The 16,251-nt window shown below is 51.3% G+C and overlaps 2 protein-coding genes across 3 annotated transcripts in view; one reads left to right on the plus strand and one right to left on the minus strand.

The window, feature by feature from the left end:
* PIGU (phosphatidylinositol glycan anchor biosynthesis class U) overlaps positions 1-13,199 on the plus strand; it is a 96,973-nt gene extending 83,774 nt beyond the window's left edge. For both annotated transcript variants that reach the window (XM_057700791.1, XM_057700792.1), the window contains one exon: positions 12,772-13,199. In XM_057700791.1, coding sequence (XP_057556774.1) covers positions 12,772-12,885 — 114 coding nt within the window. In that variant the 3' untranslated portion in view covers positions 12,886-13,199. The remainder of the gene's footprint in view (positions 1-12,771) is intronic.
* Positions 13,200-13,397: 198 nt separating this feature from the next.
* On the minus strand, positions 13,398-15,122 carry MAP1LC3A (microtubule associated protein 1 light chain 3 alpha). Its single transcript, XM_057700793.1, has 4 exons — positions 14,903-15,122; positions 14,520-14,575; positions 14,329-14,435; positions 13,398-14,008 (listed from the first exon to the last, which is right to left on the minus strand). Exons 1-4 carry the CDS (start codon positions 14,940-14,942, stop codon positions 13,846-13,848), a joined length of 366 nt encoding a protein of 121 aa, XP_057556776.1. The 5' UTR covers positions 14,943-15,122; the 3' UTR covers positions 13,398-13,845.
* Positions 15,123-16,251: the final 1,129 nt, after the last annotated feature.

The raw sequence follows: 16,251 nt of genomic DNA on the forward strand, positions 1-16,251 counted from the left end.
GGGCAAGCCATAGGGATGAGGAATGGAGGCTGGGCCTTCCACACTGAGAGCAGAAGGAGGGGAGGCTCTAGGAGGTGGGCAGGATGGGGGCCAAGTCACCCCTACTGGCCACGGTGAAGGGGAGGCAGCTCTGTCCCCAGCCTTTCTCCCACCTCTGCCAGAACCTGGTCTCTATGGCCAGTGACGCCTCCGCTGGGCATCCACAGCCCAAGCTGGTGAGATGTGTGGCATCCGGGGAGCGTCCTCAGTCCCACAGCCTGCTCTTCTCAGCTCTTCCAGCTGCAGCAGTGCCTTTAGTCACCTGGTCCTTATTCACCCCTCCCTGGACAAGACAGTCAGAGCCGTCCTGGGAACGAGATGAGCACGGATTTTCAGCAGGCATCCGGAGCCGGGCCCATCGTTGCTGAGTCCGGAACTGAATGTAGGGAACATCTCGGCCTGGAGATTTTAAGTCCTGCTCTGTTTGACTTGGTCAGTTTTGTGCTTCGTAATAGAACAAATCACCAGTAATTATTAGTGACACTGGCAGATAAACCAGTGACTTAGGCCCCATCCTTTCCTCTGGGGCCATTAAATATTTTTCAGCATGTGGCACAGATCATTTGTTAATTATAATCGTGCCTGAGAGTCAGTAGCCAGGAAATGACAACAGTAAACCATCCACAGGTGCATGGGGGGGGTGAGTGTGTGTGTGTGTGTGTGTGTGTGTGTGGTGTGAGGTGTGTGTGTGTGTCTCACACGTACATGTGAGCGGGAGAAGGAGGGATTAGATGGATTGGTTGACTGAGGTCCGCCTCCACTGTCACTGCGTGACCTTCAGCAAGTGACTGAATCTCCCTGGGTTGCAGGCAGTAGCCCCGCCTCATGGCGGGTAAGAGGATTTGTATGTTACACGGGGAGTAGTTTGAGCAGCCTGCTCAGCAAACACCCAGAGCAAATTCCTAAGGAAACATTCAGACCTGGAAACTAAGGGGAGGAGAGCAAGCCTCCTTCTTTCTTTTTTCTTTTTTTTTTTAACCCTTTTCTTCTGCAGGTTAGAGACCAGCAGAAGGATAATAGTCGTCTAGGATTACATATAAACAAAAAGGAATGTTTAAATTTAGCTTTATTAAGAGTAAGGTAAAATGTCCCACTTACCCTAATTGAACTTAAAAACAGGTAACATAAGGAAATCTTTCCCTAAAGTTATGATTAATAGTTTAAAAAGCTCCTACTAGAGACCAGGCCCATGTGATCCCTTTATTCTTCTGGGTCATGTGCTTGTCTGGCCTTCTGGACCTTCCCCTGTGTGTTGACATGACCTTGTCTGCTCATGGAGGAGGAGTTTTATTTGTGTGTGTGTTTTACTGTTGGCAGCATGATGAAAGTATGACTTTTTTTTTCCTTTTAATGAAACGTCTCTGTGATCTCTCCTTATTGGCACATGAGAGGAAGCTCCTTCCTGTTTCATTCCCACGTGGGACTCACCACACCTGATGTTACTCCCCTACTGAGAGCCCTTCAAGTTGTTTTCCTTTTTTTTTTTTTTTTTAAATTTTATTTATTTATTGGCTGCGTTGGGTCTTCGTTGCTGGGCGCAGGCTTTGTCTAGTTGTGGTCAGCGGGGTCTACTCTGTTGCGGTGCGCAGGCTTCTCATTGCTGTGGCTTCTCTTGTTGCAGAATATGAGCTCTAGGCACGTGGGCTTCAGTAGTTGTGGCACACGGGCTCAGTAGTTGTGGCTCTCGGGCTCTAGAGCGCAGGCTCAGTAGTTGTGATGCACAGGCTTCGTTGCTCCGCGGCATGTGGGATCTTCACAGACCAGGGATCGAACCCGCGTCCCCTGCGTTGACAGGCGGAATCTTAATCACTGCACCACCAGGGAAGCCCCCCCTTTTTTTATTGTGATAAAGAATTGACCTAATCCTCATAACAGCCCTCTGAGGGAGGCACTGCCGTTATCACCGCGGATCCAGGCGAAGCGGCTGAGGCTGTGAAGTCACGCCGCTCCGGAGTGCTGTGTTTATTGCTGCCCTCTTTCCCGTGCCCTCTCAGTTAGACTGTGGGTTCCACTAGGGCAGCCCACAGGCCTGTCTTGTTCACAAGAGTATCCCCAACACCCAGAAGAGTACTCCGTGACTGTATTGATGAATAAAAGGAATGACCAGAAACCGCAATTTCTAACCAGTGATCTCACACAAAATTGTACACCCTGACCTCTCAGTTCCAGTCTCTGTGTTGGTCAGAGCTGGGCCTGTGGCGGGTCCTGCTGCATTCCTAGGGGTTCAGAACCAGAACCCCCTTCACCTCTCACCCCAGCTCTGAGAGCCCTACTCCTGCTCTGTGTCTGCATCCAAAACAGACCCCCTGGTGGCTCCCCTCTGCCCTTCCCAGCAGGGCCTGGATGGCTCCAAAAGCTGCTGCCTCCTCACTCCCAACCCCCTTCTTGTGCTGCAGACCCCACGGATCCTGGGCTCGCCCTGCTTTGGCTGTTCTGCCCTGAGGTCTGGGCACCAACCCTCTGGCACGTTGGGCCCCTCTCAGGACTTGCTTATTCACTCCAGTACAAGTGAAACCACAGTCCTGTCTCCTAGAATCACCTCTCCATTAGTCTGGTGTGTCACTCAGGAAGGGACCAGCGAGGAAATGTGTGGGGACATGTTGGGGAGATCGCTAGTGGTTCAGTGGCATGGAGCCCACATTTGTGGACAGACGGGGGCCAATTTCAGGTTCATGCCCGTGGGTTGTGTATGGCCCTAGTGGAAGATTTGTTCCTCCTGACATAAGGTGCCAGTGGCCCAGGCAGGAGCCCTTGTGCTCCTCTAGCTCGATGTACATGTTTGCTTTGCTTCTCTCTGCTGGTGGCATTTTGTCAAGGTCTTAGTTCATTCCTTTGTCTCTCCCATCCTTAGACTTTTAGCCCAGCACTCAGCATCCCAAGCTTGTCTCTCACAGGCCCTTCCCCACTCCCTCTCCTACCCCCACAGCGAGAGTGACATGAAAAGCCTGGGCTACATAAAGGGGGTCAAGGCCAGCAGGAAGGCCTGGGCTTTGGTGACCTGAACTCCACAGTGACTCCCAGCCCCAGCCCTGCCCAACTCATTGGCCTCACGCAAGTCACATAACTCCTTGGGCCTAATTTTTTGATTTACAGATATTAACTAGGTGCCTGCTAGGTACCAGGAATGCTGCTAGGGGTGGATGAGACACAGTCCTGCTTCCAAGGAGCTCACTGTCTATGGGAGAGAGAGAAAAGGAAACAGGCAGGGCCAGTGCAGCGTGACAATGAATGGGTAAAGTCGGCCTGCAGAGCTCAGAGCTGGTGGTTAAGGAAGCTTCTGGGGGGAGGCAGCCTCTAAGTGGGGTCCTGAGGGACGTGCAGGGTCAAACCACGTTCTAGGTGGTAAGACCTGGGGGTGAGACAGCGTCAGGGAGCTGGTCTGGAAAGCAGTTCTGTAGGACAGGCACATGCCACCTGATAGGGAATGAGGCCATTTCAGGACAGCTGTGGTCAGAGCCACAAGGCCTACGTGGGCCTCGTTATGCTGAGTCCTAGGCTGAGCTTTTGGTTTTAAGTGAAGACACCTGAGATCAGATTCATGCTGTGGGACTGCCCTGGAGGTCCAGTGGTTAAGACTCCGTGCTCCCAATGTAGGGGGCACGGGCTCCATCCCTGGTCGGGAATCCTGCATGCCGCACAGTGTGGCCAAAAAAAAAAAGAGAGAACGATTCATGCTCTGAAAACCTCCCTCTGCCAGGAAGGGAAGAGGTCAGCCATGTGAGCTGGAGTCTGGAGCACAGGGAAGAGACTGTTTAAACCTGGTGAGAGGGGCTGGTAGCCTCTGTTTCCTCAGCCTAGAAGGGTGGTTGTGAGTGGGGAATATGGAAGTGAGTGGGGCAAATTTGCCTTCATAGCCAGCCATGATCTTACTTTGTGACCTTCCAGACACTGAGGCTGAGATCCAGTGATTTCCCTATCATTTTGCATCTTTAGAGCTAGAGGGTGGAGCTCTGTTTCTCCACCATCTCCTCCCATGCGTGTCCATTCAGGCCTGAGTTGGCGGGTCACACCAAAGCCCCATCCAGCTCCATAAGTCGGCCGTCAGCCCCTCTTGCTCCCAGTTTTCTAGATCCCAGGCAGCAAGGGCAGAGGATGTGGCACTTTGATTGCCAGTGGTAACAAGAGCGCGAGTTCTCCCAGAGGTGGGCGGGCTGTCGAGTGTCAGCATCTCCAACACAAGCAAGAGACCAGGGAACCAGGACGCGCCTGGGGTGCCAGCACCTGCTCCTCCAGGACGCTGCAGCCCAGGGGCCAGTGTTGGCCGTGGCTGCCATCCTGAGCCCTGTGGCTTCTAGACACACTGCATTAATAGTCTTTGCTGGCTCTGATGTCTCAGACACTTGTTTTGCCTTTTCTTAAGAAACTCTCTCTCTTTGGCTAAGTAGTGAACTGGGACAGCTTTGACGGGGGTTAGTGGATACGAAGCATGAGCATAGGGCCATTGCAGGGCGTGGCATGTGTGGGTGCAGACCCCTGAGAGGGGTTGTGGGGGCCAAGGGAAGGACTAGGGTTTGGGCCTCAGACAGGCAGGATGGGCACTGCAGCCTAAACGTGTCACTGACTCCTGGGTGACCCTGGGCAAGACTCTTAACCTCTGAGTTTGTTCATCTCTAAGTGGGGCTTATAAGCCCTGCCCCAGGGTGTTGTGAAGATTCAATGACGTGCTTTTTGTTAAAGGACCAGGCCCAGGACAGATACTCAGATGTTGGTTTCCCCTTCTCTCCTCGCTCCTACCCTGTAGTGGAGCGTGCTCTGACCATTTCATTACACTTCTGATTCACCCCTCTCTGTCCCTGGCCACCGTTTTATCAGCTGCCCCATTAAATCTTCATCTTCTGGGAATTCCCTGGTGGTCCAGTGGTCAGGACTTGGTGCTTTCACTGCTGGGGCCTGGGTTCGATCCCTGGTTGGGGAGCTGAAGTCCTACAAGCTGTACTGCGTGGCCAATAAATAAGTAAATAAATGTCTTCATCTTCATCATGGCCCAGAAGGGAGCCTGGAGCCCTCATGGCTGCCAGTGAGAGGAATGTGGTCTGACTGAAGCCTCGCTGAGGCAGTGCCAAGGGGAGGGGATCAGCAACCTGATGCCAGGGCGCCAGCCCCATGCGGGTTGCAGGCTGTAGAGCTGGAGCAGGTGCTGCCCCATTCGGTGGGGAGGCCATTGGGAAGTGACTTCACTTCAGGGCTTGCGTAACTGAGCATGGGGTTAGGGAAGACTCCAGGGGTGGGAGATGGAGAGGTTGCCTCTCCAGGGGTGAGAAGGAGCCCTTTGGGGGAAAGGTCATCCCGGCCTGGCGGCGGGGCACGGCAAAGGCACCAAGGTGTGGCCACACAGCATTTGCAGGACCAAGCTGAGTTCAGGGCTACGGGGACACACAGGTGTGGCGCAGGGAGGGGGAAGCACTGGAGGCTTCTGAGCGGGCAAGTGAAGGGCTCCTATGGTACATGCGTGCGTGTGTGTGTGTGTGTGTGTGTGTGAGAGAGAGAGAGAGAGACAGAGAGAGCCAGAGAGATCCCTTAGGGGCCAGGAGAATGAGGGAGGCCTTTGAGCAAGAGGGGGCAGTGGGAGGGAGAAAAGGGGGCTGAGTTGGAATTCTGAGGAGGATAATGGTGGGACCTGGTGGTTGATGGCAATAGAGAGGCCGGGGCTCAGCTGCAGTGGGTGAGGGCAGCTTTAAAGAACGGGCTGTTCCAAAAGTATCACTAGAGCAGAGACGCTGTCCAGCAGTGTGGGTACGCGTGTGGTGTCTCATGCCAGATGGTCTGGATTCAAGCCTGCCTCTGACACTTGCTAGTTGTATGACCTCGGGCAAGTTACTTGAAGAACCTTTGTTTCTTCGTCTATAAGATGGGATAATTATAATGTACCTACTCTGAAGGCTTATTGCAAGGATTAACTGTTTTAACACATGTAAAGTGCTTAAATTAATGCCTGAGTCTTAGCATTTTTATTAATAAGAATATTATAATGGGTAGCATTTATCAGAGCTAGGTGTTTTTCTCTTCTCTCAGAGACCGACCATTAGAGTTACAACCACTAACTGCCCTAGAAAGCATTTAGTCCTTAAATCATGTCATTCTCACTTTCATATAATAAACTGGAAATCCAGAACTAGGATTGTTTTGTTTTGTTTGGCTGCACCACTTGGCTTGTGGGATCTCAGTTCCCCCAACAAGGATTGAACCCAGGCCACAGCAGTGAAAGTGCCGAATCCTAACAGCCAGACCACCGGGGAACTCCCCACAACTAGGTTTTATACACCATAAAGACATTTTTCATTTTTGTTTTCAAATTAAAACTATTAAAAGATTAAAAAAAAATAAAGAATGGGCTGCTCTTTAGGTCTCTGAAAGCACAGAGGGACAGAGCAAGGACTAGGGGAGCCACTGTTGTAAGTGATAAACTAGAGTTTATCACTCATTTTACAGGTGAGGAAAGTGCCGCTTAGGGAAAGGGAAGCGACTTATGCAGGGTCACACAGCCACTAACTTCCCGTGCTGTTTCCACTGCTCCTTTCCCAACTTTTCCTCCCCAGACTGGGCAAAGGGGTGCTGGGTCTGGAGATGCTGTCTTGGCTGAATCCCAGGGCCTCTGGGAAATCCCTTCTCCTCAGCCCAGATGGAAAGCCTCTAGGTCAGAAGAGGTTGTCTCAGCCAGCCTGTGACAGCTAGGGGCTTCCTTCTGAGAGAGTGGAGCCTCCAGGCCAGCGTGTCCCCCAGATGCCCTCTCCCTGGGGGCAGGGGCAGGGCACCCACTCAGGACTAGTGACCTTCGGTTCCAGACAGACCAAGCCAGCACGCAGGGCTCTTTCCCTCCGCACCACCCTTGCCTGATACTTAATTATGAAAAGTTTCACACACAGCCAAGTTGAAAGACTTAACCTTGCATACCTGTATACCTACCACCTAGACTCCATCATTAACATTTTACTATACTTGGCTGATCACAAATTATCCATTTCTCAAACCATCTTATTTTTGTAATGTATTTCAAAGTGAAGTACAGACGTCAGTACCTTTCCTGCCAAATATTTCAGCATGTATATCATTAACCAGAGCTCAATACTTACTTACATTTCTCTTATGTAAAACTTAGATACAGCGAAAAACACAAATATTTTTTCATTTTTTAATGGAAATATAGTTGATTTACTATGTTGTGTTAATTTCTGCTATACAGCAAAGTGATTTGGCTATACATACTTTTTTTAAAAATTTATTTTGTTTATTTATTTATTGGCTGTGTTGGGTCGTCGTTGCTGCACATGGGCTTTCTCTAGTTGTGGAGAGCGGGGGCAGGGGGCCACTCTTCGTTGTGGTGCGCAGGCCTCTCATTGCAGTGGCTTCTCTTGTTGCAGAGCACGGGCTCTAGGTGCATGGGCTTCAGTAGCTGCAGCACATGGGCTCAATCGTGGCTCACAGGCTCTAGAGCACAGGCTCAATAGTTGTGGCACATGGGCTTAGTTGCTCTGCGGCATGTGGGAATCTTCCTGGAGCAGGGATTGAACCTGTGTCCCTTGCATTGACAGGCAGATTCTTAACCACTGCGCCACCTAGGAGGTCCTACCATGTAGAGTCTTAATGTAGAGAAGTCCCTACATTCTTTTTTTATATTCTTTTTCATTATGGTTTATCACAGGGTATTGAACATAGTTCCCTGTGCTGTACTGTAGGACCTTGTTGTTCATGCATTCTATATATAACAGTTTGCATCTGCTAATCCCAAACTCCCACTTGATCCCTCCCCACAACCCCGTTCTCTATGTCTGTGAGTCTGTTTCTGTTTTGTAGATAAGTTTATTTGTGTCATATTTTAGACTCCACATATAAGTGATATGTGGTATTTGTCTTTCTCTTTCTGATTTCATTTAGCAGGATAATCTCTAGGTCCATCCATGTTGCTGCAAATGGGCATTGTTTCATTTTTTTATGGCTGAGTAATATTCCATTATGTATATATACCACATATTCTTTATCCACTCATCTGTCCATGGACATTTAGGTTGTTTCCATGTCTTAGCTATTGTGAGTAGTGCTGCTCTGAACATAGGGGTGCATGTATCTTTTTGAGTTATAGTTTTTTCTGGGTATATGCCCAGGAGTGGCATTACTAGATCATATGGCAGCTCTATTTTTAGTTTTTTGAGGAACCTCCATACTGTTTTCCATAGTGGCTGCACAACTTACATTTCCACCAGCAGTGTAGGAGGGTTCTCTTTTCTCCACACCCTCTCCAGCATTTGTTATTTGTAGACTTTTTAATGATGACCATTCTGACCAGCATGAAGTGGTATCTCATTGTAGTTTTGATTTGCATTTCTCTAATAATTAGTGATGTTGAGCATCTTTTCATGTGCCTGTTGGCCATCTGTATGTCTTCTTTGGAGAAATGTCTATTTAATTCTGCCCATTTTTCAATTAGGTTGTGTGTTTTTTTGTTGTTGAGTTGTATAAGCTGTTTGTATATTTTGGAAATTAAGCCCTTGTCAGTTGTATCATTTGCAAATATTTTCTCCCATTCTGTAGGTTGTCTTTTCATTTTGTTTATGGTTTCCTTTTCTGTGCAGAAGCTTGTAAGTTTGGTTAGGTCCCATTTGTTTATTTTTGCTTTTATTTCTATTGCCTTGGGAGACTGACCTAAGAAAACATTGGTATGATTTATGTCAGAGAATGTTTTGTCTATGTTCTTTTCTAGGAGTTTTATGGTGTCATGTCTTATGTTTAAATCTTTAAGCTATTTTGAGTTTATTTTTGTGTATGGTGTGAGGGTGTGTTCTAACTTTTGGTTTCATGCAGCTCTCCAACTTTCCCAACACCCCTTGCTGAAGAGACTTTTTCCCATTGTATATTCTTGCCTCCTTTGTCGAAGATTAATTGACTGTAGGTGTGTGAATTTATTTGGGGGCTCTCTATTCTGTTCCATTAATCCATATGTCTTTTTTTGTGCCAATATCATGTCGTTTTGATTACTGTAGCTTTGTAGTATTGTCTGAAGTCTAGGAGGGTTGTATTTCCTGTTTTGTTCTTTTTCCTCAGGATTGCTTTGACAATTCTGGGTCTTTTATGGTTCCATAAATTTTTAGGATTATTTGTTCTAGTTCTGTGAAAAATGTCATGAGTAATTTGATAAGGATCACATTAAATCTGTAGATTGCTTTGGGTAGTAGGGCCATTTTAACAATGTTAATTCTTCCAGTCCAAGAGCATGGGATAACTTTCCATTTCTTCACATCATCTTCAATTTCCTTTATTAAACGGAAAAACACAAATTTTAATGTACATTTCCTAAAACCTTCTTTCACTTAGCAAGGTATTTTTATTTATTTATTTATTTATTTATTTATTTATTTATTGGCTGTGTTGGGTTTTCGTTGCTGCACACAGGCTTTCTGTAGTTGCGGAGAGTGGGGCTACTCTTCATTGTGGTGCACTGGCTTCTCATTGATGTGGCTTCTGTTGCGGAACACGGGCTCTAGGCACGTGGGTTTCAGTAGTTGTGGCACGTGGGCTCGATAGTTGTGGCTTGCGGGCTCTAGAGCGCAGGCTCAGTAGTTGTACATGGGAGTAGTTGCTCCGTGGCATGTGGGATCTTTCTGGACTAGGGCTCGAACCTGTGTCCCCTTCGTTGGCAGGCGGATTCTTAACCACTGCGCCACCAGGGAAGCCCCAGCAAGGTATTTTTGAGGCTCATTCATGTTGTTGCATATAACAATAGTATGTTGCTTTTTAAAATAAACTTTTAAATTTTGGAATAATTTTAGATAGTACAGAGAGTTCCCATAGGCCCCCACCCAGTTTCCCATGTTTTTAACATCTTATATTACCATGGTATGTTTGTCAAAACCAAGAAACCACCCCTGGTACATTACTACTAAGTAAACTCCAGATTTGATGTGGATTTCACCAGTTTTCCCTGTAATGTCTTCTTTTTCTCCCAGGATTCAGTCCCAGGTACCACATTAACATTTTGTCTCGTCTCCCCCGTGTCCTCTGCTCACACTCTGTCTTTCCTAATTTCTTGTGACGTGGACAGTCTTGAGGAACACTGGCTAGGTATCCTGTAGAGTGTCCCCTCTGGGTTTGTCTGATGCTATTCTCATCATGAGGCCGCGTTTTAGGTTTGTGGAATGCTCAGGCAGTACACACTAGCCCCATTTCATGCTGTTTACCCTTCATCATTTGGTTAAGATAGTGTTTGCCAGGCTTCTCCAGTGCAAAGTTACTATTTTCTCTTTCCCTGTTCTTTGGAAGTGAATCACGAAGTCTAGCCTTCCCTTGGGGGCAGGGGGTGGGGAGTGGGCAAGAATTAAGCTCCACCTCCTGAGGGGAGAGTCTCTACATGTATCAGGGTGAGTCAAAAATTATCCATACTCTGGCTGTAAAACTTACAGAAGTTTTAATATAATCAGAGTGCGGATAATTTTTGACTTACCCTCGTATTATTCGGAATTCTTTTGTAAGGATTCCAAAATGAATTCTCCCTCATTTATTTATTTATTCAATCATTTATTGGCTGATTGTTTTTAATTGGATTTTTATTTTAATTTATTTTTATTTTATACAACATAACATGTATACATAATTTACAAAGTTAAGGCTTACAAGGAAAAAGAATAGCTGCCTAAGGTCTTATAGTTATTTGTTCTGGGACTTCTAGATTATATACTTACTCTACTATTTCTTGCTTTTTTTTCCATTTTATATTAAGTTGAACCATATGAAATTGCAATACTCAACCATTTTTGATCTGCAAAAATGGCAGTTGCATAGCGTTCAAACTAATAACCTAATATTTTGACTTCCCATTTGACTAGCTGATCATGTGTGACATTGGAGTTGTTTTGTTGTGAACTGTGACTTTGCACTTGCCCCTCATCTGACCTGGCTTGGGGATTAGCCCCCACCAGCTCCAGCCTGGGAACCTCGGGCCAGGGTGAGAAAGGGGCTGCCGGGGGTTAGGGCAGCCTTTGCTGTGGTAGCTGCGCCCCGTGGGCAGCTGCAGGGCAAGGCCTCAGGGGCTCCCTGGGCTCTCTGCTCCAACACCCTCAGCAGCAGTTCTGGGCCCGTTGCACACTGGGCCCCAGGTGCGTCGCCTTGCAGGGTTATGGCCACTAGTTCAGCTCTCCCAGTATAGCCTTAGGCCACCTGTTGAACCCTTTGCCTCTCAATTTCCGCATCTCTAAGATGGGAACCATCAGCCTTCCAGATGGGTTCCTGTGGTGACAGTGGCAGGTCCTTGTCCTGATGCCATCCTGGTGTGGATTCTGAGTGCCACCTCCAGACACCTCCATGCTCTCTTTCCCATCCACAGTGTGAGAGAGGCTTCCCAGAACAGGGGTCTGGGGTCAGAGGCTGAGAAGCCAGGCTCAACCTTTGACTTGCTCTAAGGCCCTAGCTAGGTGCTCCTCCAGCTTTGAGCTTACATCTCCCCATCTGTGCTGAGGTGATTGGTGCTGAAAATCTGAGAGGCGTCTAAGTGCCTGAGAGCTGGTGGTGTCTGCAGTAGTGAGCCCCTCTCCCCTCATCCTTCTGTAGGTCTGGGCCCTGCCCCTCCTGTTCCAGGCACTGGAGGTCTTGGGAGTTTGGGATGAATGGGATTGTAGGACTGAGGGTCCAGTATTCGGGGAACCTTGGCAAATCCCTGTTCCCCTCTGGGCCTCAGTGAGGGGGATGGTGGGCTGAGCTGCTAGAGCCCTTTCTATTCTGAGGCCCAGACAGAAAAGACAGACCAAGCTGGCCAGACACCGTGGTGGCAGAATCACTCACGGATGCTGCCCAGGCCTGGGCAAGAGCCACAGTCATCAGGTAGTCACACAGATGGATGCAAAACTGCAATTTGGATGAGTTTGTGCTACCAAATGGAAGTTAATGGGACCAAGACCCAATCTGGGGTGTGACGGAGGGCTTCTCTGTGGACGTGGTCCTTCCTGAGTCCTGAAGGACAAGCAAGCATTGACGAGATGAAAGGGAAGAGAACATTCCAGGCAGAGGAAATAGCAAAGATCCTGTATTGGGAGGGAAGAGGCCAGTGTGGCTGGAGCTGAGTGAGGTGGAGCACGGGAGAGGCTGAAGCACGAACACAGGCAGGGACAAGTGCAAGGCCTCAGTGCCCCAGGGAGTTTGATCTTCACCCTAAGCGCCATGAGAAGCCTTTAGAGGATCTTAAGCTGGGAAGTAACATGACCAGACTGAAAAGCAACCTCTGTTGCTAGGGTGGGTTGGGTGGGAGAGTTGAGATCAGGAAGCTCAGAGAGGAGACCACTGTTGTTCAGATGACAGAGGCTTTGTCCAGGGCGGTAGCTGTGGGGACAGGTAGAAACAGAACTGATAGGCTTGGTGGCTTGGTGTATAGAAGGAGACAAGTCTGTTGATTCTGTGGCCTGAACACTTGGATGGAAGATGGGGGATATGGGTTCCCAGTGGGAGACACAGGTTTGACAGGGGACCTGGCTTGGGTGGAAGGGCCAGTGGGCACCCAGGAGCTGAGGTGGAGGGGCACCTGGAGTTCAGAGGCCAGGGCTTGGGATGGAAGTGTAGACCATGGTGGGGGGGGCGGGGGGGGAGGGCAGTAGGGCAACTTCTGAGATGCCAGGGACCTTGCAGGGTCAAGTGTAGGCCCTGAGGTGGAGGGTCCCTGGGCAAGGTCTCCCCAACACCTACCTAGCCTTCAGGGACCCAAGGTTCAGGGGGAGAAGCTTCATAAAGCTTCTCACAACCTCTCTCTCACCGCAGATCCTGCTCATCTCTGATTACTTCTATGCCTTCCTGCGGCGGGAGTACTACCTCACACATGGTCTCTACCTGACCGCCAAGGACGGCACGGAGGCCATGCTTGTGCTCAAGTAGGCCTGGCTGGGCACATGGCTGCACAGACTCCAGGGGGTGAAAGGGCCAGAAGCTGGGCCGAGCCCTACCAGAGTTGCCAGCAGGCAAGTCCTAGGGCAGATGAGGTTTGAGTCACGAATATCTGGTACCACTGAGGAGCCAAGGCTGACAGCAAGACCTGTCGGGAGTAGCCAGGAGCATCTCCACTTGGACCCCCCACTTTGTGGCTCTGTACACCAAGGAGCCCCCCACTCCCAAGCAGGAGAGGGGAAGAAGCAGGTGAGCAGGGTTTTGTTAGGTTGTGGCTACTAAATAAATGTTTTTTGTTATGAAAATGTCTACCCTGGAACCACACTGCGCTCCTGGAAGGGGTGGGCTTGGCCCCCAAGACCACCTGCACTACACACAGGCATGGGTTTCCTGAATGCTCTCTGAGTCCACAGAACACAGGTCTGTGCACCGGCAAGCTGCGAACGGCGTGGGGCAGCCCCACCCGCAGCCCTCCCCACTCCCCAAGCAGCTGGAGGCAAAGGGCCAGGCAGGCCTGAGCAATCTTTATTCTGCAGAGGGACAGTGACCACAGATGCATACACCGTGTCAAGACCCGGTGAGCCAGGGGCCAGTCCTTCAGGGGTGGGCAGGTCCAGGCATGGGCAGTGCCTCAGGTCAGGGGGGGACAGGTGGGCAGACAGGCAGGGGCCTAAAAAAAAGACGAACCACACAGAGCAAGGGTGCTGGGGGCTGCTCCCCACCCTCCCCCATCCCAGTCAGCACCCAGAGGGGCCACCCGAACACGACTGCGCCAGGATCCACCCAGGGGCAGAGTAGGTGTGGTGGGCGCCCCCTGGCTAGGAGGTGGCATCCCTGCCCAGCCCACCAGGGGCAGGGGCAGACGCAGCTCAGTTCAGATGCCAGGAGCTCCCTGGGCAGAGCCTGACAGAGCCCCCCCACTCCCTAGCCAACCCCCCCCCTACTGCTGGCTCAGAAGCCGAAGGTTTCCTGGGAGGCGTAGACCATGTAGAGGAAGCCGTCATCGTCCTTCTCCTGCTCGTAGATGTCCGCGATGGGCGTGGACACGCTCACCATGCTGTGCTGGTTCACCAGCAGGAAGAAGGCCTGCGTGGGGTTCAGCTGCAGGCGGCGCCTGAGGTGGGCAGTAGAGCGAGACAACCGTGAGGGGCCTGGCTGTTGGGCGACTGTAGCCTTGCTCCCCCGCCCCCCTCCCCCCCTCAAAATGATGCTAATCCTCCACCTCACACCCAGCCCAGGCCCTTCTAGAGGCTCTCACCTCTGACCGGACAGTGACCCCAGCCTTGACCTTGGCCTTTCCCCACCTCCCCAGGACAGGGACTCAGCACCTCGTCCCACGCCCCACCCCCACCCCTTCCTTCTCAGAAGGACCCAGCCCCTCTGCGTGACTCCGGCAGAATCCAAGCACCCCTCTGACAGCTGCTGCCCGCGCACCGGATGATCTTGACCAGCTCGCTCATGTTGACATGGTCTGGGACCAGGAACTTGGTCTTGTCCAGGACGGGCAGCTGCTTTTCACCCTTGTAGCGCTCGATGATTACCTGGGAGCGGGGCGGGGCGGGGGATGCGTGAGCCCAAGGCGCGGCCTGGGCCGGGCGGGGATGGGAGGGGGCGGCGGAACTCACTGGGATTTTGCTGGGATGCTGCTCGCGGATCTGCTGCACCTCTTTACAGCGGTCGGCTGCGGACAGCAGTCGGGGATGAGGCCGGGCCGAGGTCCTTCTCGCGGTTCTGCCCGGCCAGTATCCGAGGGGCGGCCCCGACCCCGCCCCGCCTCCCCAGAGCTCCCGCCCCCACGGCCGTCTGGCCCTACGGCCCGGCACCGGACGGGGATGGGAGGCGGAGGCCCCAGCCCCGGCCCCAGCCCGCTTCCCAGCCCCAGGGGTCCAGCTCCAGCCGAGCCTGACGTCACGGGGCTGACGTCACCTGCGGCAGTCGGGTCGGTCGGCCAACACCCCCAACCCCCACGCCCCCACCTCACGCTCGCAGATCGCCCGCCGGGCCTCACCAAAGCTCCGCCGCTGCTTGAAAGGCCGGTCAGAGGGCATCGCGCCGGCCCGGCGGGGCGCGCAGGCCGGGGCTCCGGGGCGCGCGACGCGGGGATGTGGCTGCTGTTCCGGGGCTCCGGGGGCTCCGCGCCTCGCGCTCAAGGGCTCCGGAGCTCGCGCTGAGCCCGGCGGCGGCGGCTCGGGGAGGTAACTCACCCGGGTGACGTCAGGTCACAACATTCCTTAAAGGGGAGGCCGGCGCGCCGCTCCCATTGGGCCGATGCAAAATCCGCCCGCCCGGACCCGTGACGTCACGGCGCAGCTAGCCTGCATTCCCGGCCCAGCGCCGCGATGGGGCGGGGCCTCCCAGGGCGCGTCACAGTCCGGTGACGTCACGGCCTGCGCAGAGGCGGGCGCGGTTGGGGGTGGGGGTCCTCAGTCTGAGGCTAGTGCTAAGAGGAGACTGGAAACCTCGCGAGGCCGCAGGGGGAGCAGGCTCGCAGCTCTGGCGGAGGTCAGAGAGCGCGCCAGGCTGCAGCACAGCATCCTTCTGTTCCCACTTGTCACGAAGTCACCTGATAGCGCTCACTCAGAGTCTTGGAGGCACTGGGGATGACAACACTAAACCAAACGTCCTCGCCTGCTTGGAGCTCACGGTTATAGAAAGAAAAAGGTGGTGGTCGGGGTAGGGGTGGGGGATTAAAAGATGACACTTGGGGCAAGACACTAAAGAGGAGCGTAAAGGTTTTAGAAGGAATTTCTGGAATTGAAAAATACAGCTATCGAAATTCAAGTCCCAAAGGAAGAGGCAAGAAAGCCTATTAGATACAGCAGAAGAGGAAATCACTGAACTGGATGAAAGAGCGAAGCAATTAGCCAGAAAAGCCAGATGGAACATATAGAAGGGGAAGTGACAGGAATGGTAAAGTGAGACGAACTCATAGGTCCAATCAATCAGCGCTCCAGGAGGAGAGAAAAGAATGTGGGAGACGCAGTTCCTGAAGAACTTCCAAAATTGATTAAAGACCAGGATCCTCACATAAACTCCAGAACAGAATAAAAATAAAATCTCGTCTGTAAATTCATAGTGAATTTGCAGAACTCTAAAGAGAAGAAATTAGAAAAATGCAAGTAACAACTGGTAAACCCGGAAGTCGATGTAAACAAGCACCTGCTATGGAACGTAAGTGGTGGTGATTAGTTTGTGGAGTACAGAACAAGCAGCACAGAACACAATAACAGGTAGGACTGGAGACGGTAAGCAGAGTTTCAAGTGTCCTAAGAAGCTTCATTTATTTGAGAGGAGGAAGCTAAAGATAATTGGTAATTATCTGGCTTTGTAAAGTCAAGTATGTATTTCAAACACTTC

The sequence above is a fragment of the Hippopotamus amphibius genome, chromosome 12, assembly GCF_030028045.1.
Source record: "Hippopotamus amphibius kiboko isolate mHipAmp2 chromosome 12, mHipAmp2.hap2, whole genome shotgun sequence".
In the NCBI taxonomy this organism is placed as follows: domain Eukaryota; kingdom Metazoa; phylum Chordata; class Mammalia; order Artiodactyla; family Hippopotamidae; genus Hippopotamus; species Hippopotamus amphibius.